The following is a 24,417-nucleotide window of genomic DNA, read 5'->3' as shown; positions in this document are numbered from 1 at the left end:
GACTTGCAATGGTGACTACGAGGATGTAGCAAGAAGAAAGATCCCTAGCAGACGATCTGATTGCGTTCGTACAGCAGAATTCCTCGCAAATCTGCAGGAACAGGTGTTGAAGAACCCTGGCATTGGAATTCGGGCTTTGTTCGTGGAGTTGCTAACTGTAGTCAAGCCCTGGATAACAAGGGTAGCCAATGGTAGGCCGTATGTATGGCAGCAGGATTCGGCCCCTTGCCACACCTCTGGGAAAAGTCAAAAATGGTTGTCTGAAAATTTCTACGACTTCACCAGTCCAAATGTTTGGCCTCCAAACTCCCCAGACCTTAACCCCATGGATTATTTTGTATGGGGCGCAGTTGAAAAAGACACCAATCGCACTTCCAGTAATACAAAAGCCCAGTTAATGGATAAAATTAAAACAGTTTTTGCGGCCCTTCCCAGGGAGACTGTAGCATCAGCTTGTTCGAGGTTCCGAAGCAGAATTGAAGCTGTGATCGATGCTAATGGTGGTTATTTTGAGTAAATCTTGTTGATAGTATTGTAATTAACTCTGCCTGTAATGTTTTTTTTGTCAATTCATTAAATTTAATAGATACAAAGAAGATTTTCTTTTTCCTTACGAAACTGTCAAATTTATCCCGAACACCCTGTACCTCTGTAATTCTCACATTCAGTTTTATTTCCCTTTTTATATATGGGTACTATGAGAGCTCTACTCCAATCATCGGGAATTCGTCCCTCTGTCCAGGCTTTCTGAACTATGCAGTGCAGCCACTGTAAGACTCTTATACCACCATACTTCAGCATTTCTGGTCGAATATCATCTACTCCTGCTGCCTTTCCACATTTCAAGCCTTTGATGGCTTTTTCTACTTCAAGTATGGATATGTATTCCTGACTGCATGCCTGGTCAGTGTTTTTTATCACTGTGCTGTCATCACTGCTTGTTTCATTTAGCAGTTTTTCAAAGTAATTACTCCATACTTCAAGGATATCTTTTTCTCCTGTTTTCATTTCACCTTTATCATCTCTAATTCCTTTTACAGCACTCTTTCCTCAATTCCTAAGCTTCTTCAACAACCTCCAGAATATTTTGCCACCTTCTTGATATTTATTTTCTATATTCTTGCCAAAGTCCTCCCATGACTTTTGTTTAGCTAGTTTTACACACTGTTTAGCTTTCTTACATTTGTCTCTGTATTCTGTAAGAGTAAAAGCTGACTTATTTGCCAGGAACTTTTGATATGCTTTCTTCTTTTCCTTCACTGCCTCTTTAACTTCCTGTGTCCAACAGGGAGTTCTGATTTTTTTATCCTTGCACACAACTTCACCACATGCCTCTCTGGCAGAATCAATCAATGTTTCCTTCAGAGTTTGCCACTGAATCTCCAAGGTTTGATTCCTGTTCTCAAACTCTTTCATTTTCTTTTCAATAATATTTCTGTATTTTAGTCTACAGTTCACATCTGAGAGCTGCTCAACTTTTATTCGCTTTAAAACTTTCGTACAAGTTATTCTTTTCAATATGAAATTCAATTTTATTCTGCTCAAGACTAAATAGTGATCACTTCCAATTTCAAATCCTCTGTACACTCTGGTGTCCTGCACCAGGGAGAAAACATCACTATCAACAATAACATAGTCAATGAGACTTTTCTTATTCCTAGCCTCTTCTCTCCATGTGAATTTGTGCACATTTTTATGTTGGAACATGGTGTTAGTAATAACCAGTCCATGTCCTGAGCAGAAATCCAACAGATATTTGCCATTATTATTAGCTTTGCTCTTTTCTCCAAATTTTCCCAAAATATTTTTGTATGTCTCACAATCATTTCCTACTCTACTATTTAGATCCCCAACAAGGACCAACTTTTCCTTTTTCATTGTGTCAGTTGCTTTTTCTAAAGCCTCAAAAAATTCCTCCACTTCTACCTTAGTAGAACCTTCTGTGGGACCATAGGCACAAATAAGTCTCATTGTCCAGTTCCCCATTCTCATATTTGCCCACATTACTCTACTTGAGACTGACTGCCATTCAAGAAGATTAGCCTCGTATTTTGTGTTGAATACTATGGCTGCTACTCCTTTTCCTTGATTAAAACTAGTGTTTTGAAAATCTTTTCCCCAGGCACCTTGTTGCTCGTCTTTTCCAGATTTACAAAACATAAGTACAGATCCTTGTTCATGCTCCTATGATTTCTCAACTATTTGTTTTCAAGTGAAAATCTGATCCTGACAACTGCTTTTTTGGACTGAACTCAGTGAGTTCTTCTCCTAGTTTTGCTTCCACAATTTTTCTTAGTTTCTCAAATAAATGCTTAAATAAATCTTCCCTGGAACACTTAGTAGAGAAATTTTTCTATAATTCTCACATTCAGCTTTATTTCCTTTTTTTATAGATGGGAACTATGAGAGCTCTACTCCAATCATGTTTACATATATGAGCATTTCTGGTTGAATATCATCTACTCTAGCTGCCTTTCCACATTAAATTTTGGTAGCTTTTTCTACCTCAAATATTGATATGTACTCCTACTTGCATTTCTCTTGAAAAGTTTTTGTTACTGTTCTGTCACTGCTTGTTTCATTTAACAGTCATTCAAAGTAATTACTCTAGACATCTAGAATATCCTCATTTTCAGTTTTCATGTCACCTTTATCATCTTTGATTCCTTTTACAGTACTTTTTTCCTCTATTTCTAAGGCTTTTCAAGAGCCTCAGAACATTTTACCACCTTTATGATATTTACCTTCTATATTCTTACTGAAGTCTTCCTATGCCTTTTGTTTAGTTACTTTCATATATAACTCAGCTCTTACATTTTTCTCTCTGTATTCTTTTAAGGCATCTGCTGACTTATTGCTAGGAATTTTTGGTATGCTTTTTTCTTTTCCAGAACTGCTTCTTTAACTTATTGTGTCCAGCATGGTGTTCTTATTTTTCTATCCTTGCAGACAACTTCACTACATTCCTCCCTACCTGAATCAATCAATGTATTCTCCAGAGTTTGTAAATGAGACCCCAAGGTTTATTTCTTGTTTTTGAACTGCTTTATTTTTCTTCAATGCTTACATAGTTAAGCCTACAGTTTACCTGTGAAAGCTGCTCAACTTTAATTATTTTAAAAACTTTTTTACATACTGTCCTCGATATGATATTCAGTTTTATCTTACTTAAAACTAAGTGATGGTCACTTCCAATTTCAAATCCTCTGTACACTCTTGTATCTTGAAGTATAGAGGGCACATTGTAAAGGTGACCAAAATAATTTATCGGATCATCTGGATGAAGCAGTTATGGGGAGATCGTTATTACACTAAGAAGTTATGGGGAGATTGTTAGATCCTGAATGGAGAACTTTATAAGCAAATTCTTTATTCAGGATTTAACATACCAAATATTACTAATTAAGGAGATACCTGCACATCAGCACATAATTATGAAAATTTCCTTGTGTCATGTGATATGTAATCTATATATGCTATATACTGAAGTTTATTCCTGTATAACTGAGTTTAGAAGCAAAGGATTTTGTGTTACAAATGTTAAATTATTTGTAAATCCCATTAAGCTGTCTAGTACATTACGAAATTTCCAAACAGATAATAAGTAGTAATCCAGAATAATCGTACGTAATCTGTATGAGTCGAGCATAGCGCCGGAGGCTGTACCTACGCGGAAAGTGATGTCAGAGGAACTACCTGGAATACGGTATCCTAACAGATTAGGGAGAGTGTGGGATCACCCAAGGGGCATGAACTGTGAGGTTCGTGTGGTAAAAGACACATTGAATAGAGGGTGCACGAAAGGGTGAATAAAGGATGATGTGCACCAGATTAAGGGACTTTTTATTTCTTCGGTTGCTGGATTCCAGTTTTGGGAGGTTTGTCGGGTGATTCGTGAGAGAGCGGTGGATTGACTACAATGATGTTGGATGACGAGGCTTATTCCTGAGAATGCTTGAAGATTTCCAAGCAAAGCAGACTGTGGTATGACGGCTTATGTAGAATCGGCCTTCGTAAAAAGTCCCATTGTAAAGAACGGAGGAAGTTTCCTGTGGAGCGGTAGAAAACACGCCAAAGTCCGGAAGTGATTCAGGGACAGCTTAGTGCATCACCAGGTGCTGAGACAGCCGATAACCATACAGGAAGGTAATAACCTAAACTACACGTGATAGCGTCAAGACGATCAGAAAGGACCCGGTAATGTAAAGAATTTCATTCTATGTTAAGATCGCTTTGAAGAAAGAGAATTTTGTGTATACTGTAAGCTAAGGACACTTTCTAGAGAACTTTTAAATGAGAATTTGATTGAATTAGTTATACTCCGTGGAACAAAGAATAATTGTTGATAGGCAGTATTTTGATTGAGAATGAAATTTAGAATTAACTAATGAAATTTAGAATTAACATGGCTATTGATAGAGTAATAATAAAGTGTTTAATGTGTATACAATGAATGATTTGTGAAAAGGAAATATAACCTAGTAGTGTTATGCTTAATCTTATCTTTTCGTAATTGAAAGATTTAGCTTACTTAACTTCACAGTTGTGATTTTAGTATGAACCTTAACTTAGTGTGAGTTTTGTTCTATTGAATAATTGAATTTTGTTTTGTGCTTTTCCAATAAATATGCTTTGTACCTTATACCTGACTTTATGCCTGATTACGAATTCAAACCACCGCTTATGAAATAGAACCTTTTTGGCGGGAAGGAATTTAGATATTACTGCTTAAGTGAGATTCAGATCACGACTGCTAACTTAATCTGCTCGGCACTAGCGTAAAATTAATTATTGTGTGTATCCCTTTTGAATTTAGAATTGTTTCCCTGAACAAGAGTCTCTTCTGTTATAGGATATTGGCTGGCGCAGCATAAAAATAAATTTTGCCAGTATCCAAAAAGGAAATAGTACTGAATTAATATTTAAGAGGCACAACAGTAGATTAGAAAGTGGGCTAATTAGAGATAGAATAAAGTAAAATATAGCAAAAGCAACGACGTAACAAGATCGCTATTCCTCTTTATAAGGTTTTAATAATGCCACATCTGGATAATTATAAACAAATCTGGTTTCTATGCTTCCTTGTAGATGAGGACACGATGGAGAGAATACCGAGACAGGTGACTAAGATTGTGATAGGTCTATGAAATGCCTTTATTGAGGATAGATTCAAGGTCTGTGATAGAATGTGCTATTAAAGGAGTTTTATAGGATTGACACAAGATTTTTTTCAATACATGACAGGAAGGGAGAAACAAGGTTGCCCTACGGAAATTGTGTGAGAGATTGAGGACTGCATTTTTGGCAGTGGAGATTGGGTTGCTAGAAGTGACCGTGAGTGCTTCATTAACAAATAAGTTCAAGAAGTATGATATATGTCATGTGAATAACAGTTGGTATGGGCCTCCAGTGATGAGCCTTCAAAATCCATGAAATACCTCAGAAAATAATAATAACAAAGTGCATTTATAAAAGAATTATTGCTTAGATATACTTTGACCCTTATTGTGGTTTAATCAGTTGTGGTTAAACCATTATAGATACCTGACAGCAAAAGTAATTTTTAGGTTTTAAAAACAAATCAGTGTTTTATGGAAGATAAGAATAATTAATATAATTTATATATTTTTTTGTTTCTAATTTATATAATTTAATTCCTATCAGGACAAAAGTCTCATAATGATAAAATAACATTAATAACAAAATAAAATAAAATAAAAACCTACACATATATTCTGTCTGCTGTTTTTTTATGTAGCTCTATTATGCAGTTTAAATGGGTGCTTTCTTTAATGTTTTCAATCAATTTATTTCTAGGTCTTCCTCTGCTGGGCTGTCCTTCAATTCTACAATTTAATAATATGTTTGGCAGGCTTTCTGAGTTCATTCTTGAAACATGTCCAAACCAGCTTAGTTGGTTCTTTTTTAGTGGTGTAATTATTGTTTCTTTAAATATTTCTTTGTTATTTTTTAAAATTTTTATTTTGTTGTTATTGTTATTATTTTTTTCATTGTTATTTCTTTAAAGTTTATGAAATATATTATGAGTACTTATTCAAGCTTGATGCTTTTGTCCTATTATAATCACCAGCCTTATAATTCCACATACGTTCTCTTTTCTTTGATACTCCTGCATGTCTATTCATCTTCCAAGTCAAAACCACATGATCACTCTCTCCAACTGGGGGGGGGGGGATGTCATCATCAGTTATTATCAGCTCTTCTGATGATATGACCAAATCCAAAACTCTTGAACCTCTTGTTCCCTCTATTACATGTTGCCTAAGACATCTGTCCTTCAAGAATTTCCATTCCCTTATTACTGCATGCATTTTCCTCTTCCCAGCTTATACTGCTGTAGTTAAAATCTCCCATAACAATCATTCTTCTTCTTGCACTTTCCAAGCTCAACTGCCTAAACATCTCCTGCTCCCCACCCTCTGTGCTCCTTGGCTTGTAGCAACACCCCACTAAATATCCTGTCTTGCCCATCTCTACCTTACACCATATCCTTTCAAAACTATTAGTGTCATTGCCTTCCAAAGTCTCCACTCTTAGAGGACATAGTCATCACTTATCATAAACAGCACTCCACCGCTGCGTTTTTCTTTCCTATCCTGCTGCAAAATGCTATACCCTGCTACTTCATTTCCTGTTATTATATCATCTTCCGTTAACCATGTCTCAGAGATCCCAATAATCTTTGGCCAGAATGATGCTATCAATGCCACCAATTCATCCCCTTTATTCTGGATACTCCTGGCATTAATATAAAGCATAAAAAATGTCACTGCTTCTATACCTATCATTATCCCCTCCAGATCCCACTGGATTCGGTTACCTGATGTTTCCCCTTCCCACAAGAGGCCACCTCTGCTACCATCCACCCTGGGAATTCTAGTTTTCCTGCACTGACACACCCATTGGTCAGAAAAACAGCAATCTCTCCAGATGCCTACATCCTTCCTCATTCAAATGCAAGCGTTCTCTCGCATACAGTTCCTTTCTGTCCTCAAATGCTCTCCAAGCATCCACATATTCCAATCCTCTCTTCTGACACATTCTGGCTATTATGCTATTCATTATTACTGCTCTTCTGCTCAGCTCATCACTATCATACTTGGGTAACACACACAATCTTACCCCCTCTGCATTTTCTTTTGTACAACTTCAAGCAAGAATCTCGGATCTCTCGCCACCCAATTTACATTGTCTCTCAAGTCATTTCTGCCACCATCACAATCATCTTATCCACCCTTTCACCTCACTTAATTGCCATAGCCACACTCTCTATCATTCCTCCAGGCAAACACTCCTCTGGATTTCTGTCTTGCACACCACAGATCATAGAGTCTCTTACCACTCTGTTCCTTGATTGCTCACCTGCATCACTCACTCTCTCTCCTCTTAACTCTTTCCCTCTGTGTTCCACTACTTACCTGCTGTCCTGGCATCACTCTATCCCTGGTTCCAGCACTCCCTCACATTCTTCACTCTCTCTCTCTGACTGTGTCCATTCTCTCCACTTCTATCATTCCCATAACTCTCTCTCATTACCTCTCTTCTACTGTTTCTATGCTCTCCTCTTCTATCATCCCCATACCCCTCTCTCACTCCTACTCTGATTGCCTTGGATTCATCGCTTCTATTTACCTAATCTCATCTTTCATACTTCTCATCTCATTCCCAAGATATTCCACCATCTCTTTTAGCTCATCTCTCTCTTTCTCTGCAGGTTAGCTACTCTTCTTACTCACCATTCATCCTCCCAATCATGACCATCTCCTAAAAATTCACAATCATTCAAGCCTTCCACTCTTATTTTTTCATTCATATTTTGCTCGTTATTCTAACCTATCTAACTACTCGTCTCTTGAAAATCTCCCACTCCTGATGCAACGAGGTTGGATGTTGTAACATCTAAGTCACTGAATTCTTCCCTTTGCCTACATTTTATGAATATACGCACTCTCACCACCCTCCTTCTCTCATCCACACTTATCCATCTGCTGGGATGCATACATCATGTACGAGGGTGGTCTGAAAAGTTCTCGGCCTCGACCATAGATGGCAACACTAACGGCAATATTTTTTTCTAGGTTGGTACATCTGTCATAAGAATTCATATGAAATTGCAAGTCATTCTATCAAGTATGTTTGTTTTATACAGCTGTCTCAAGCAAAAGTGTTATCTGTATCCTTTGAAATGGAAAAAATCGAGTGTCATGCGGTTATAAAATTCTTTGTAAAAAAAAAAAGGTTTAATGGCAAAAGAAATTCATTCGAAGTTCATAAAAGTTTATGGGCATTCTTCTTCTTCGTTTTCGACAATTAGGAAATGGGCTGCTGAGTTTAAATGTGGCCGTACCAGCCCTGAAGATGATCCACGTGAAGGACATCCAAAAACACCAGAAATCTTTGATCAAGTGCACGATATGGTATTGGATGACCGGAGAGTCAAAGTGTGTGAAATTGCTGAGACTATAAGCATTTCAAAAGAACATGTAGGATATATTTTGCATGAAGAATTGCAAATGAAAAAGCTTTTGCAAGATGGGTGGCGCACTTGCTCACAGCAGATCAAAAACGCACTCGCATGAAAATCTCTGAACATTGCTTGGAGCGTTTTAACAAGAATAAAACTCATGCTGTGCATCAATTTACTACTATGGATGAGATTGGATTCACCATTACACACCTGAATCCAAACAGCAGTCAGAACTGGTCAGAACAGTGGACAGAAGCTGGTTGATCAGCGCCAAAGAAGACAAAGTCGGTTTCATCAGCAGGAAAGGTCATGAAATCGGTGTTTTGGGATGCTAAAGGCATTTTGTTTATTAATTATCTTGAAAATGGTAAAAACAATAACCAGGGAATATTATTCCAATCTTTAACAGACTTGATGAAAAAATTCATGAGAAAAGACCAGGTTTGCAGAAGAAAAAGTCATCTTTCATCAGGACAATGCATCTGCCCACAAAGGTGTTTTGGCAATGGGAAAATTAAGGGATCTGCACTATGAATTGTTGAAACAACCACCCTATTCCCCCAGATTTGGCTCCCTCTGACTTCTGTCTCTTCCGAAAAACTAAAACTCTTCCTCACTGGTCAGCGTTTTTCTTTGAATCAAGAGGTGACTGCAGCTGTAGAGGGGTATTTTGCAGATCTTACTGAGAACCACTGCAGGGACGGGATAATGGTGCTGGAGCATCGCTGCAATAAATGTATTAGTCTTAAGGGAGATTATGTTGAAAAATAAAAATAATTTTGAAATTATATTTCGTTTTTCCATTGTTAGGCCGAGAACTTTTCAGACCACCCTCATAGGATAATTATTTAGGATAACATAGGAATCATATAGAATAATTATGATAAAATTAAGTAATTGTTCATTTAAAATAAATTTATTAACATATAAGTTAATAAATATATTAATATTCAACATTTCCCCTGCATGTTAGACTCAATGGCTTATCACGGCCAAGTAACTTGGCTTCTTTGAACCTACTTAATGCTTTGATAGGGTGGTTAATCCTATCTACACAGTATATCATAGCTGTCAATTGCATGTGTTCTTTTTGATGGTTTGCCTGTTTTGCAGGATGAAAAACCTTACTACTTCTGTATGAGACCAGCTAACTATCAGTTGAAAAGCCTTGATAATGCTCTTCACATTCTATACTGGATTCAAATCCAGCTTTTTCCAACCAAAGAGCACGCATCGTTTAAACTGACTGAGCTGTGACAGCTCTACATAATATTAATTATATTATATTAACAACTTATATAAATAATTATATAACTAATTAATAACTTATGATAATATATTAATTTATATTATTTATAATAAATGATAAAAAAAAATCCTTAGCCTACTGATGTACATCCATGAAAGGTGTAAACCTTTCACTGGTGAGAGACAAAAAAAATTCTTGCATTAGCATTCTACCACTAATAACATTTTAGTTAAATATTTTTATATTGTTTTAAATGCAACTTACACCCATGAAGGTTTTTTTTATGTAAACCTACAGAGAATTAGTACTGTGAGCAGGCCAAGGATTTATTTATTTTTTTTTTTTCCATACATTTTTATTCACTTTTTACATATTCTAGAAAGCCATTTCAGACCTCCAATAAGTGGGACAGTGGTCTCATACCAGGAGATGAAATTCATCTTTCACTTAAAGACAATCACAAGTATCTATATACCCATGGAGAGATTTGAACCAGCAGCCTGTTGGCTGGAGAGTGGATATGCTAACCACTCTATGAACCAGGCTAGCATATACATTATTAACATAGTCTCCCATATGAGCATAACAATTTTCTTGCAAAGTGGCTTATTTATAATGTTGTTTTTCATTCTGCATATTCAAATCATGACCGATCTTGATAGCTAGCAAGAAACTGAACTCTTGTAATTGAGCTTTACTGAATTCCAATCTGTGTTATATGACTGCACTGGAATCTTGTATTGTTAATTATCAACAAATACTGTAATTTTTCTTTCTTTATTTTTTTAAATGTCAATCATATTTAGAAATTCTGAAAACTTTTCATGAAGAGGACAGACATTAGACACAATTCATAAGTACTATGGGTTGGATAAAGGTTAGGAAATTCTGAAACCCTACTCCAGATACTGAACATAAGTTTCAAGTCACTTAGCCATCAACAAGCAAAGGTGGTGGGGTAATATCACAATGAGCAATGAAAATCATTTACTTTTGCAAACCAGTTCAGTGTTTTAATGAAAAAGAATGACATATTAATAAAAAATGTTTTTAATTGATTATAATCCGGACTAAATTATAACATTCGATTAGTTTCATTTGTAGTATAAAACATGGACAAAAACTAAATCCAATATGTTTAACTGTGTGGTATAACAGCAGCAGGGTGTTGAAAATAACATTAATTTGGAAAGATATTTTTAAAAATCTGTCATTGATAGATTTACGATTTTTTCATAAATTGCAAAAGCATCAATAAATTGAAATAAGTTATTTTATGAATAATAATTAAAGAGCTATTCTAAACACAACAGATTTTCACCATCAAAAATGTGCTCTGTAACTTGGCATATAAATTAAAGATTCCAAGAAATTATATTCTTGGTTTCATTCTTTATCCAAGTGTAAGCAAACAAAGTTTGCATGAAGTCACTTTACAACTGAGCAACTTGTATATAGAGGCTAATGACTTCAACATCAATTGCCTTAGATTCCATAATGCAATGCATATACTTACGGACACGTATAATGATATGCATTATGGGAAGGGTCATTATCCAGATGGTTTCGACCTTTATTGAAGTCTCATCAGTGGGAGCTAGACCCAGAAGTGATACCGAGGTTGAAGTAATGCAGAAGTCATATTTCCATATACAAGTAGTCAAAAGGTTTCACACCTCTCTTATCCAGAGTATTTTAGTAATAAGGCATGACACCTTTTGACTACTTGTATATGGAAATACAGCTTCTGCACTTACTTCAAGCTTGGTATCACTTCTGGGTCTGGCTCTTCTCATAATGCATAGCATTATGGGATACTAAGGCAACTGGTATGAAGTTATTAGCATCTATATACAAGTAGCCGAGTCATGAAGAGACTTCACATGCAAATTTTGCTTACATTTGGATAAAGGATGAAACCAAGAATATAATTTCTTAACATCTTTAATTTATAGTATAACCAAGTGAAAAAAGGTTTTGACAACTTGACATATCATTCTAATCGTTATCCATTTATGAGATTTTTCTTCCCTTTTTTTATATACACACATATCAAATCCACACACAAGAGGTTGCAATACCTTTAAAGTGAAAGTAATATGTCAGTCAAGCTGCCATTTTCAGTCAGATCAACAGAATCAGAGAGAGAGAAAATCTAAAGCATGTAATAGAAGCAAAGATTTTACCTCTATGCATTTTTTTTCCGTTTCTTTAGTTGGTTTATCTTCTTGCTGCTTTAATAGTATTTTGAGGGCTTTGTTATAATGTTTATGAACAAGTGCATACTTTTCTGCAAAAGGACTAACCTGTAGAATCAAAGAAAAAATTAATTAAAAAAATAATGTAATATTATGAACTTTACTCAATATAATAAAAGTGCATAAAATTTAACTATGTATTAAATACATAAGGATAAAATTATACATGACTTTTAAATTTTGTTATTGTACCTGATATAAATATGATAATTAAATTAGTTTTTGAAACACAATGAAGCAGAAACTGAAAATTACTGAATACTTCACGTTTCTTCAAATGTTAACAAACTGTAACATGATGATGAATATATAAAGGCAATACCACAGTCTGAAAATTTTACTCCACTCCTAAAGAGAATTTATTAAAAGGTGGTATTTTGACGTGTATTACAAATATGTTGAGCAATTCCAATTCAAAAATGATAAAAAATGTGTATGTCACAAATGTAATCATAATCATGTGAATAATGCAACCATTTAGATATGAAAGGAGAACAAGCTATTACAAATTGATGCATAATGATTATTTAATCCATTATTAGTTAATCACTGCTGAGGATGCTGGTATTTTTTTTTTAATGTGCCCATACACAAGAGGTTGGTTGACCTGTAGTACATTAGTACCATGTATGAGTAGTGGGTTGGGAAAGAAGGAACTTGTTTACATTTGATTTAAATGACTGTAAATTGTATTTCTTGGGAAACACAGCAGGTGGGAGACTGTTCCACAGTGCAGCAGTTGCAGGGATGAAGGAGGAGGAAAAGAAACTTGTTGTGTTTGTTTCTAGGGGTACTGTGAAGGGATGTTGTGCAGCAGCTGCACACATTCCAACACGCTTAGTACTGAGCGGAGGAATTATTGATGTTATTTCAAATGAGCATTTCCCATGGAAATATTTGTAGAATATACAAACTGCAGAAACCATACGTCTGTGTGAAAGTCGGGGGAGAGAGTTGGTAAGAGATGGGACATTAAAGTCGAATTGTTCTCCTCTGAATTGAGTAAAGAATTTTGAGAGCTTTTAGGGGGGACCCCATCCCCCATATGTGGGAGCAGTATTCAATAGCTGGGTAGATTTGTGATTTGTATAATGTTAACAGCTGTTCAGGGGTGATGTAACGTCTTGAGTGAAAGAGAAATCCTAGTTTTTTTGAAACTGTGAATGCAATGGTTGTGATGTGTTTATGCCAGGAGAGGCATAAAATTGTCTCAAATTGTCTGGGAATTTGGGTGTTGTCAAAAGTAATACTGGGAGAAAATGTTTTTTTTTTTTTTTTTTTTGTGAGAAATAAGACAGAACTAGGTTTTATTAGCATTTATTAGCATTGAAATTGACGAGGTTATCTGAACCCAATTGGAGGATGGCTTGAAGATCAGACTTGAGGGCAGGGTTGATGTTTTGCAGAGGTGAGTTGTGTAGAGTAAGGTTTATCAAATGAAAGGGAGGATGTAGTGTGCTGTCGTCTGCAAAACTGTGTATTGGGTTGGAGGTCAATTGAAGTAGGTCATTGATATATAGCAGGAAGAGGGTGGGTGAGAGGACAGAACCTTGTGGAACCCCAGCATTAACTGAATGGTGAGAGGAGAGAGAGCCATCCACCATCACACACACAGTGTGCATCCAGACAGAAAGCTGGCAATCCAACTATAGAGGTCCTGGGTCAGACCTGTGATGGTAGTTTGCTTAGTAAGCCTTTGTGCCAGACCCGGTCAAAGGCTTTGGAGATATCAAGTGCAACCACTTGATATCAAATATACTTGATATTTTTTTTTTGCTTCTATTTCGGGCTTTGGCATAAACTTTAAAGAAGAATGAGGTTCTTGATTTCAGCCGGTTGTGGTATGTCTGGTATTTCATCTGTACAGCCTTCGCAAATCTTTTGGAGAACCAGAGTTTCGTTAGGGAATGGCAGTTCAGAGTACTGTGTGGAATGTATGTTTCCATGCTGGTGAGGACTACTCTGGTAATAAGTTTGGTGCATATGTTTGGGTTGGAAGGCCGGAAACAATAGTCCAACCATGGGAATCTGGCATGGAAGTTGTGGAGGCTGTCCCACTTGGTACTGTTATAATGGCAAACTACTTTTGTATGGGAGTGTCTGTGTAAGCATTGTTGCATGGGGGAAGAGATGAGCACTAGACTGTGGTCAGAATTGCCCAGGGGGCTCACTACTTTCACTATGTATTTGGAGGGGTCATTGGTGAGGAAGAGATCTAGGGTGTTTGGGGAGTGGTTTGAATTATCTGGTTTTCTGGTTGGCATCTGAACAAGTTGCGTAAGGTTGTTAATGATGGCAAATGTTTCAGCATCTCTGCCTGCAAGTTCTGTACAACTGGAGGAGGAAAGCCAGCTGGTGTTGTGGACATTAAAATCTCCTAGGAGGATAATTTCGCTGTTGGGGAAGTGGGATTGGAGAAAGTCAATTTTTAAGGAGAGGAAATTAAAGAGCTCAGAGTGGTTGGTTGTTTTGGGGGGAGCGATAGAGACAGCAAATAAATCTGACTGAGTGGGTAAGGGATATTTTCAACCAAAGAAGGTCAAAGTTGGGTGCTCTCTGGCAAGGTATGTCAGAGCAGATGTATGCGTAGACGAAAGTTGTTAAAGAGCGAGTAGTTTGGAGGGTTGAGATAAATAGTGCTGGGGAGGGGGGTGAGATTTGAGTTTCTGCCAGAAAGAGTAGGTGGAGTTTGAAGGTGGTAGTGGACACTATTAAGGTTGGAGTTTAGGTCATGGATGTTGATGAAGTGGATATGTATGGTTTTGTGAGTCATATGTTTGGCTGCAAGGGACTTGCACAATGGTATTGATGTGTACATAAATATGTATGTATGCAAAAAGATGATAATGTGAGAGAGAGTGAAGGGGAGAAGATAAGCTACGCGTGAATTTGGTCACAGTAATGAATATTTTTAGTATTTTTTTTATACTTGTTAGTATATTTCACTGAATTCTAGTGTGATCAGTGATAAGATGTACATTTATTGTCAAGGAAATAAGTTTAATTCTTTAGTGAGGTTTATATTCAGAGTGTTAGCTTAACTGAGTATTTAATTAATACGTTCGCTGCCAACTACGAGTATACTCATAGTTGGTATATAAGCCTCACAAGCCAACTACGAATATACTCATATGTCGATTACTGACCTCCTTTGCCAAGCACGAGTTAACCCGTAATATAAGCACGTTAATTTGGACCCCTTGGCTTGTGAATAAAGAAGAGAGCACATCTGGGGACTTGGTAGAAGGAAAAGAATTTCAGCAAAAGTACAGTATATTATAAGAGGTATTGTTGCATAAACTGTGTATTTATTAATACAAATAAAACAATTTTTTTGAAGTTTTTTTAACATATACATATATTTATATACGATATATCGTCATCTGTAAGATTATAATCATCTTTGGAATTGGAATCAAATAATTCATTCCATTCATCATCGCTCATATTAGCGTAAGCTTCTAATTCTTCATCAGTAAGCTTTCTTTTACTGGCCATGGCGTAATTGAAGGTTTTATTTAGATAATTTTAAATAATTGTGAGACTAGACGCAATAAACCTTACTGCACTGAATGATGAAATCCACTGACTCTGAACTCAAGTTACACAGTCATCAGTGCATGTAAGACATAGGCAAGGGGTGATACGAGATTACTCATAGTTGGCATATGAAACAAAATTCTGTCTGATAAGCCAGCTATGAGATAACTCGTACTGACCTTGTAGAAGTGAAAGTGCTTGGCATGTGGTAACAAACTATGCACGACGAGCGTGGCAGCGAATGAGTTAAATAAAATGTAACCGAATGTGCACTTTTATATTTAAGTGCTGGCAAGTGTAACTTTAATGTGAGTAATTTATCATAGTAAGTGGTATGAGAATTTGTCAAATGGGTATGCTAATTAGGTAGACAGAGGAGCATGACATTTTGAATAGGTAATATGGAAGTAACAAAGGCAAATAGAGTGCAATACAATGACAGAAATCTCATGATTTCAAGCAGTACTTCATAATACAAAAAAGGAGTGGAAGAAGAAGAAAACTGCTAGACAAGCAAAGCACATTTTCTGGGAGTAAAGATCTGCTACATAATTGAGACTATATGAAAGCAGGCAGAATAAGTGGAAGACAGGAATGTATTAGTCAAAATGAACTATTTGAAAGGAAATAAGTATGGTATATGAGAGCTGTAACTACTAACAGTAATAACTGCAAACAAGAAATAATGTGCATTAAGTTGTTGTATGGAATGTTTTTGATGGTAGAAAGGATTGACCTTTCAGGATGTACTGCACTGCTGTTCAGTGAAAGAATGAATACATAAAGTCAGGAAAGCTATGCATAAGAGGATGGCTACATGAAAATTTGGCCACATGCACTCAGATATGAGATCAGGATTGTTGATTATTATTAGCAAATTATGAGAGAGAGAGAGAGAGTGAGTTTGGTCTGAGCAGAAGTGAATGATTGTGGCAGTGGAATAAGAAACGTGACTGATGAATCAACTCAGGTTGCTAATTTGAACCAGTTCAGTTTTAAGAGGTACTTGAATATGAATCTGACTGGTGAGTCAGATTGCATGCATGTTCATTAAACTCAGAAGTGTCAAGAATAAAGGTTATGAATTTTTGTATTACATAAATGAAAAGGATTCCAAAAAATTACATTAGACCTGGCTAATTGATGAGAACATCCTTAAATATAATGCAGTGGACAAGTATTTAGTGAGAACAAACAGGAGAGAAAGAGTATATGTGTGTGTGTGTGGGGAGAGGAGTATTGCTAGTGAATATCCAGGGGATTAAATCTAACTAGAAAAGAGATAACAAATGATGATGGCAGTATGAATAATATAGGAAGTAGGTTTAAGGCTGCCTGGTGTCTGTATAAAAATACATAGTTGGATGATGCCACAGGCCAGGGTCACCTGAAGAGGATTGCAAACTCCATAGAAAGTATTATCGACATAAGTAAGATCATCATGAGTGATTGTGACTATATGGATATACGGACTGGAGGGAAGAAGAAAGCTATAAGCTGAAGGAAAAAATTATAGAGATACCAAAGCTGATTACCTTAAGAAGAATGTGATGAAAGAGACTCTTGGTGCAAGAATATTGGACCTGGTAATAGTATCTGAGAATCTGGGTATAAATGAAGCGGTCATTTATTTTCCACCTGGAGAGACTGGTCATGCAGTTTTAACTTGAGAGGTGGCAAATCATGTGAGAGCTTTATTTTTTAGAGGTACCTGTGGCATAGTATAATAATTAATAAATAACACATAAATCCACAGTAATAATTTTAATTAATAAATAAGGTACAGATATTTCATACTAAAACTAATAGTATATCTTCAGTGTTAGAAACAGATAGAAATGGAATAGAAGTAATGAACATTCGGTGGATCACCTATTAAAATACAATGTTGTCACGAGCTAGGAAATGAAAGAAATTAATAAATAATTAATATTTAAGATAATTGTTTTTTTAATGATTACATAAAATAAAAGTCTCCAAGATCTTCGAGGGAGAGGCAATCATTTAGATTTAAATTCGGTTGGTGCAAAATAGCTTCACAACTTTCTTTAAAGAGGCATTCATATTCTCCTTCATAGATACAGGTTCAAATATGAATGCCTCTTTAAAGAACATTGTGAAGCTATTTTACACCGACCGAATTTAAATTAAAATGATTGCCTCTCTCTCTCTCTCTCTCTCTCGAAGATCTGGGAGACTTTTATTTTATGTAATCATTAAAAAACCAAGTATCTTAAATATTAATTATTTATTAATTTCTTTCATTTCCTAACTCGCACAATTGTATTTTAATAGGTGATCCATTGAAATGTTCGTTACTTGTATTCCATTCCTATCTGTTTGTAACACTGAAGATATACTATTAGTATGAAATATCTGTACCTTATTTATTAATTAAAGTTATTACTGTGGATTTACGTGTTATTTATTAATTATGTGAGAGCTTTGAATAAAAAAGCAATACATATGGGAAAAAACTATAATAATTATAAGGCAGGCGATTGTAATCATCTGAGAAGGTAGCTTGAAGCTGTGCCTTGCTACGAAAAACTGCACAGCAGGGAATCAGCAGTGCATGGAAACTGACTGTATTCACAGAGTTAAGTGGATAAATCATATTGGAATTCAATGGATATGGATAAATAAGACTTTGAAGAAAGAAATGCGTTGTGGATCCAGTTATGGAAGAAAGTTATGTATATTGATGACTACAACAATATACAAACATGCTAGGAGAGACAGTGATGATGAGAAAGGCAAAATTGACTCTGAAAAAAATTAGCTGAATGTGCAAAAGAAAAATTGAGAATTTTTTTCATTACATGACATTTAAAAGGAAAAATAACTATGGGAACCTTACTGAATGTAAGTGATTGTTTAACAGTTCAGTCATTTTTTAGTGTCAGACACTAAAAATAGCTGAACTGTTAAGCAATCACTTTAGTAATGTACACATTCTAGAACCAGATGAAATTATAGAGGTATATTAAGTTGGAGATATTAACCACCTTACAGCTGAAGCAAATTAAATACACAAACTACCTTATGAGTTTTCATGGATCAAAGCATGATTTATGTCTTTTATCATGTAATCGCCCTGCTCTGCCCTTAATTCCTTAATGGCATTTATAGAGCCATTAATGGATTAAATGTATTGGAGAAGTGACCTCTAAGTCCACACGACTGTTTTACTTGGGATTTCTTTTGACAGAAATTGTTTTTCAATATTTTAACATTAAGCTTTGTGGTTTAAATTTATTTACCAATAGTATGCTGTCTTTTATTTTTTAGATCAGCACAATGAAAACGACTGAAGAGATAATTTGAAGAAATTAAATTTTTGTACTATTTTCATATGCATGTGCTGAAAATCATTATGTTTAATATGTAATGAAAACCATGAAAATTTTCAAATATTATTTTTTATTGAAATGAGTATGATTTGAAACTTTTTGTTCTTTTACTAGCAAAATTTCATATTATGGATTGTCATTATGCTTATATTCTCAGATATGTGCCGTTCCTTTTTATGAACAACAAATGATGGTAAATTCCATTATTCACTTTTCCAATTGTGAGACCATTCTAATGCCCAAATTTATATCTGGCAATAATGTTTTGATGAATCCCAGTCTCTTTCTTTCACCTTAAGCTTATAACTGCAACAGATTTTTTTTTTAAATATGATTCTCATTTCTATAATAATACCCAATGCTTTACTGCTGTCGACAGATAGGAAGAAAATGTCTGAAATATATCCTATACAGATTAATTTAAATTTTAGTCTCATTTAGAAGAATTACATCTCCTCTCTACACTCCAGGAAATGAATAATACTATAAGTAACTATTATTTAAAATTATACTTGTTTGGAAATTTTTACAGGACATATATAAATTTATTACTTCATTTTACAGTTATTTATTTTTTTGCGGGGGAGGGGGGGTTTGGAATGCAAATACTATTGTGTCTGCTGAAGCAAGTGCTTTTAAAACCACACTGTTTCTTTTAAATCTAATTATTCCAGGTACTACCTTCTTTTCCTTCTAGGCCTGGTGCCAACTGTTCAGCTGTTTGTTGAATAATTTCAAAGTTTTAACAAAATAGCTTTCAAGTTAGATTTTCACTACATAAAAATTATTATATAGTGGATGCTACTGCTTCTGTTACTGTGTTTCCCTGAAAATAAGACCGGGTCTTATATTAATATTTGCTCCAAAAGATGCATTAGGGCTTATTTTCAGGGAATGTCTTATTTTTTCATGTACAACAATCTACATTTATTCAAATACAGTCATGTCATCTTCTTCTGGAACATCATAACTCTCCAAACCTCGAATTCTGGCCTGAATTTCTTGGAACTCAATTTCCTGTAGAACCATCGGTCCCAATCTCTCATGTCCAGCAATAGGGCTTATATTACGAGCATCCTGAAAAATCATGCTACGGCTTATTTTTCCGTTTAGGTCTTATTTTCGGGGAAATACGATAGTTACCACTACTGAAATTTTAGAAACACAAACTAATAATTCTTTTTTCCCCAGTAACAAAATGAAAACAAACTGTGATTACTTACCACTATTCAAGAAAGAAACGAAAGAACAATGGAAGAACATCTTAGAAGTCACACTAAAGTTCCCAAGCAGCAGTTATAGTATACATCATAAAACTGTTTTATAAACTAAAGATGCCAAGAAATTCTTTTTTTAATCCTTTATCCAAGTGTAAGCAAAAGTTTGCGCATGAAGTAACTTCACGACTGGGTAACTCATATATAGAAGCTAATGACTTCATATCACTTACCTTAGTATCCCATAATGCAAAGCACGTGTCCTTACAGACATGTATAATGTTATGTATTATGGAAAGGGGGTCACTACCCAGACTGGTTTTGATCTTTATTGAGGTGAAAAAGTAAACGGATGCTCATCATAGGCCTAGAGTAGTTAGTATAGGGGTGCAAGAGAGCCCAATAGTATTAGGAGAAAGAAAAGACAGATATAGTATGAGATCGAGAGAAAAGACCTCAGCTCTTTTATAACATCATATAGCCAAAGGCTATTAGTTTTCTTTTTTTCACCAATCTCATGTAGATGAACGATCAAAAGACCAATTGAAACTAAAGTGCAAAGATGACTGATACCCAGGTGGTTAGCATTATCTGAGTTAACTGCTTTGAGTTGGCTTTCTCTGCATGGGATTGCTCTCCAGTCATCTCTGCAATTGACTATAAGAACATATTGAATTAAGATAATATGGAACCATTTAAAAAACATCTACTAGCAAAAATAGACAGAGAAGGGAATTCCAGGTATAATGAGGGTTTCTCTCTTAGGGGTTAGTCCAAAAGGAATGCCTCCAAGATCCCACTTTTCACAAACTTTTAATTTTGTCTTGTCTGCATTAGTAGTTAATTCACTGATTTGCTGAATTTTTCCAAAATACCAAAAAAGATATATATATATATATATATATATATATATATAATATGGAATCATTATCCTTCAAAGTGCCCACTCCTCGCAGAGCACGTGTATTTTGACTTCCGGTAACAAAAGTTCAAGAACCAATGCAAACAGCAATGGACCAAGAGGGCAACCATGCTCGACTCTTTTTTGAATTTTAACCGAGTCTGACAGGAACCCATTAACTAGGAGGTGGGTAGTTGAATTAGCATAGGCTCCTTTGATAACGGATAGCAGCTTTTTACCCACACGAATTTGCTGGAGGACGTGCAACAGAAAGGGATGCAAGAATTATCAAATGCTTGCGTAGAGTCAACTAATAGCACTGCCAACAACTGCTTTTCATATTAAGTAAGTGTAGTACAGAAACAGATTAAATTCTACTCCTTGGTCTAGAACTCCATAGACCTGTAGTTTAGAGCATTGTTGAACCATGCTTTTAACTGCACATATATCACTTTACCACTCCTGGGTGGTGTCCTCCTATTTTATCTGATGTGGGGTTTTCAATACAATTCCAGTCTTCAGCTGCAATTAGCGGGCACCGTATAAATATGGCTTCAATTCCTGAAAGAATTTTCGTCTAATTGTTCCACTGGATGGAGCATACACATTTATAAACCTTGTTACACATTCACAGTATTTCTAGTCCACTGTCAAGATTCTCCCTTCTGCATCTCTTAATATATTACAAAATGACCCAAGGAGGGGGGGGGGGACCAGAATAAGAACTCCACCCTGTTAAATCTTCCAAAGCTTCAATAAGAAAGACGTGGATAACTATCTGTTAAAGTTTTTATATCTTTATATCTGCAGAAGTATGATTCTTGGAGAAACAAAAACCTGATAATATGGAGTAACATAAGTTTCCATATAGTTTCTTGTTTAATTTGCTTGTGGAATCCTCGTACATTTAATGAGGCAACAGAAAGGAGATGCTATGATTAGTGAAGTGTCACTGATAAGTCTTTAACTTTTAGATCTTGGATGAACCTGATGAAGTCTTCAATTTGTGAAGGAGCAACTGTGTAGCCTGCTTCTTGTAAACTGTTTTCCAGTTGCTTTTCATTATTTCAATTTCATGCCTATCATTCTTGATTTGGAAGCTAGTTATTTTCTTTTCATGTATATGATAATCGTATGAGAAAACTTTATTATTTTTCTTTAATTGTATCTCTCGCTTTCTCTTTATAAGCATGAGAGGGTTCTTCATAGTCCATAAACTCTTCTGAGCCTGAAGAGTATAATATTTGATGATTTGCAACCTCTCCATCTTTAGATTTTTTATTGCTTCGTTTTCTTTTAGATGTAGTTCCTTTTTTAACACATCTTTTAATTTTTTTTTTTTGTTTATCTTCAATTTTTTTTATTAATTCATCTTTCCTTTTTGGATGACCTTGTCTGCATACTGAAATCTTTCAGTTGTCTTAAATGCTTTTCTGTTTTTTCTGCAGTTTCTCCTTGCAGAACAGTTTCATGTGTTTGCATTTCATCTTGTATCTGTTCAGTTGATATACTAGGTTCATTATTGGTAATTTCAACTGATGTTGTTCCATTTATATTTGACTAGGAAAGTGGCTCCTGAAGTTCTGGAACTGTGGGGTTAAATTTTGGCTGATTTGGTCGTGCACTTTTTTGATTTTATCAAGTGCAGTTTGTTTAAAGGCACTCTCTTTACTAGACTGAATTGGAAGATCCAGAAACTCTTCTTTTTGTCTCTCTGATATATACAGTGTTCAAATTGACTCTACCAGTGCTTCCATTCTTTCAGCGAAAGTTTTGAAAGGAGAGGTGTTAATGCGGTGTTCAGAACTTTCACATTTCTGACAGAGTTTGAGACACTGATTAGCAATATGTCCAATCTCTATGTAGTTGAAACATTTAGATTTGTGGTAGTTGCCACCCAAGTGATCGTATGAACCACAATGCAGGCAGTGCCTCTGTACTCCAGGATAGTTTACCATACCTTGGGTTGTACCGATGTTGACAAAATTTGGTATGGGTGTCTTCATATCCATCGTGAAGGTGACATTATTAGAAAACCAGTTTGAATCTTCACCTGATAAACCCTTTCAGATGTCACTAATTTTGCCCCCCATTTCGAGAATGTCTATATAAGAATTTCATTACTGTTCTCTATATATACTCCATTGGAAATATTTTGAGTTTTACTGCTTTAATGTGTTTCCCACCATTACAGGAATAACTGCTGCCTTCGTAAGCAAAACCCTGTAACGGTTTGTCCCTTGTTTCCAAATCTTCAACTACAATTTAACATTTCCCTCTCCCATATGTGGTAAAAGAATAAATCTTATTAGCACCAACTATCACTTTTAACACCTTAGTCACCTATCTTGCTTCTTCACATTCTGGAATTTCAATTCCTAGAGTTCGCACCTTTGGAGGAAGTGGAACCGTTATCTCAGATGGGAATAAAAACTAAAACCATTTGATTGTAAAAGAAAAAAAAAATTTCAGTCATAAGACTGAGAATTAAATAATCCCATGATATAGAAATAATTTTACACCACCAGCAAATGTTCTATTTGGGCTACTATAAAATGGCAGCCATGATACAGTCAAAAGTAATCCCATAATGCAGATATTAATTGCACTACCAGCAATCTTAATATTTACTTAAAAAAAACAACAAAAAACAGTGCTAGTGGGGGCAAAACCACTACTAGCACCAGTAAAATAAGATCAAAGTGAAAACAAATGAAAGAAAACCAAAGTACTTATTTTGCAGAAATCTGAGCTGTCATCAGTGGTAGCCAGACCTAGAAGTGACACCAAGGTTGAAGTAATGCAGAAGTCATATTTTCAGATACAAGTAGCCAAACAGTGTCACAGCTTATTAGATATAGATGTTGCAATTTTTTCCACTTGGTGATACTATAAATTAAAGATGACAAAAAATTATATTCTTGATTTAATCGTATATCCAAGTGTAAGCAAGCAAAGTTTGCAAGTGAAGTGACTTCACGACTGGGCAACTCATATATAGAGGCTAATGACTTCACATCACTTGCCTTAGTATCCCATAATGCAAAGCACATATCCTTATGGACATGTAAAATGCTATGCATTATGGGAAGGATCACTATCCAGACTGTTTGTTTTGACCTTTATTGACATCTAATCAATGGAAGCCAGACCCAGAAGTGATACCTTGTCAATGAAAAGCATATATTTTAAACATAAATGTTGACATTTCTTATGCGCATCGATACAATATTTAAAATGTCATCATCCCCAGATCACATAATTTCTTAATCATGGTTTGTTGTATTAACCAAAAATCATAAATTATCTGATAAAATAATTATCTTGGGAGACAGGGAAAGAACGATTTGAAACAAATCTTTAGAGGTACCTGTGGCATAGTATATTTAATAATAAAACACGTAAAAACCA

General features: G+C 35.4%; 1 protein-coding gene across 3 annotated transcripts in view; it reads right to left on the bottom strand.

Annotated features, from left to right (window-relative positions):
- TppII (Tripeptidyl-peptidase II) overlaps positions 1-24,417 on the bottom strand; it is a 583,232-nt gene that overhangs the window by 12,038 nt on the left and 546,777 nt on the right. For all 3 annotated transcript variants that reach the window (XM_090408276.1, XM_090408286.1, XM_090408295.1), the window contains one exon: positions 11,924-12,043. In XM_090408276.1, coding sequence (XP_090264402.1) covers positions 11,924-12,043 — 120 coding nt within the window. The remainder of the gene's footprint in view (positions 1-11,923; positions 12,044-24,417) is intronic.

The sequence above is a fragment of the Typopeltis vanoorti genome, chromosome 2, assembly GCF_054136105.1.
Source record: "Typopeltis vanoorti isolate ZY-2024b chromosome 2, IOZ_Tvanoo_1.0, whole genome shotgun sequence".
NCBI lineage: Eukaryota > Metazoa > Arthropoda > Arachnida > Uropygi > Thelyphonidae > Typopeltis > Typopeltis vanoorti.
The sequence above is the reverse complement of the archived record's forward strand: the minus strand, read 5'-3'. Positions and strand labels throughout refer to the sequence as shown.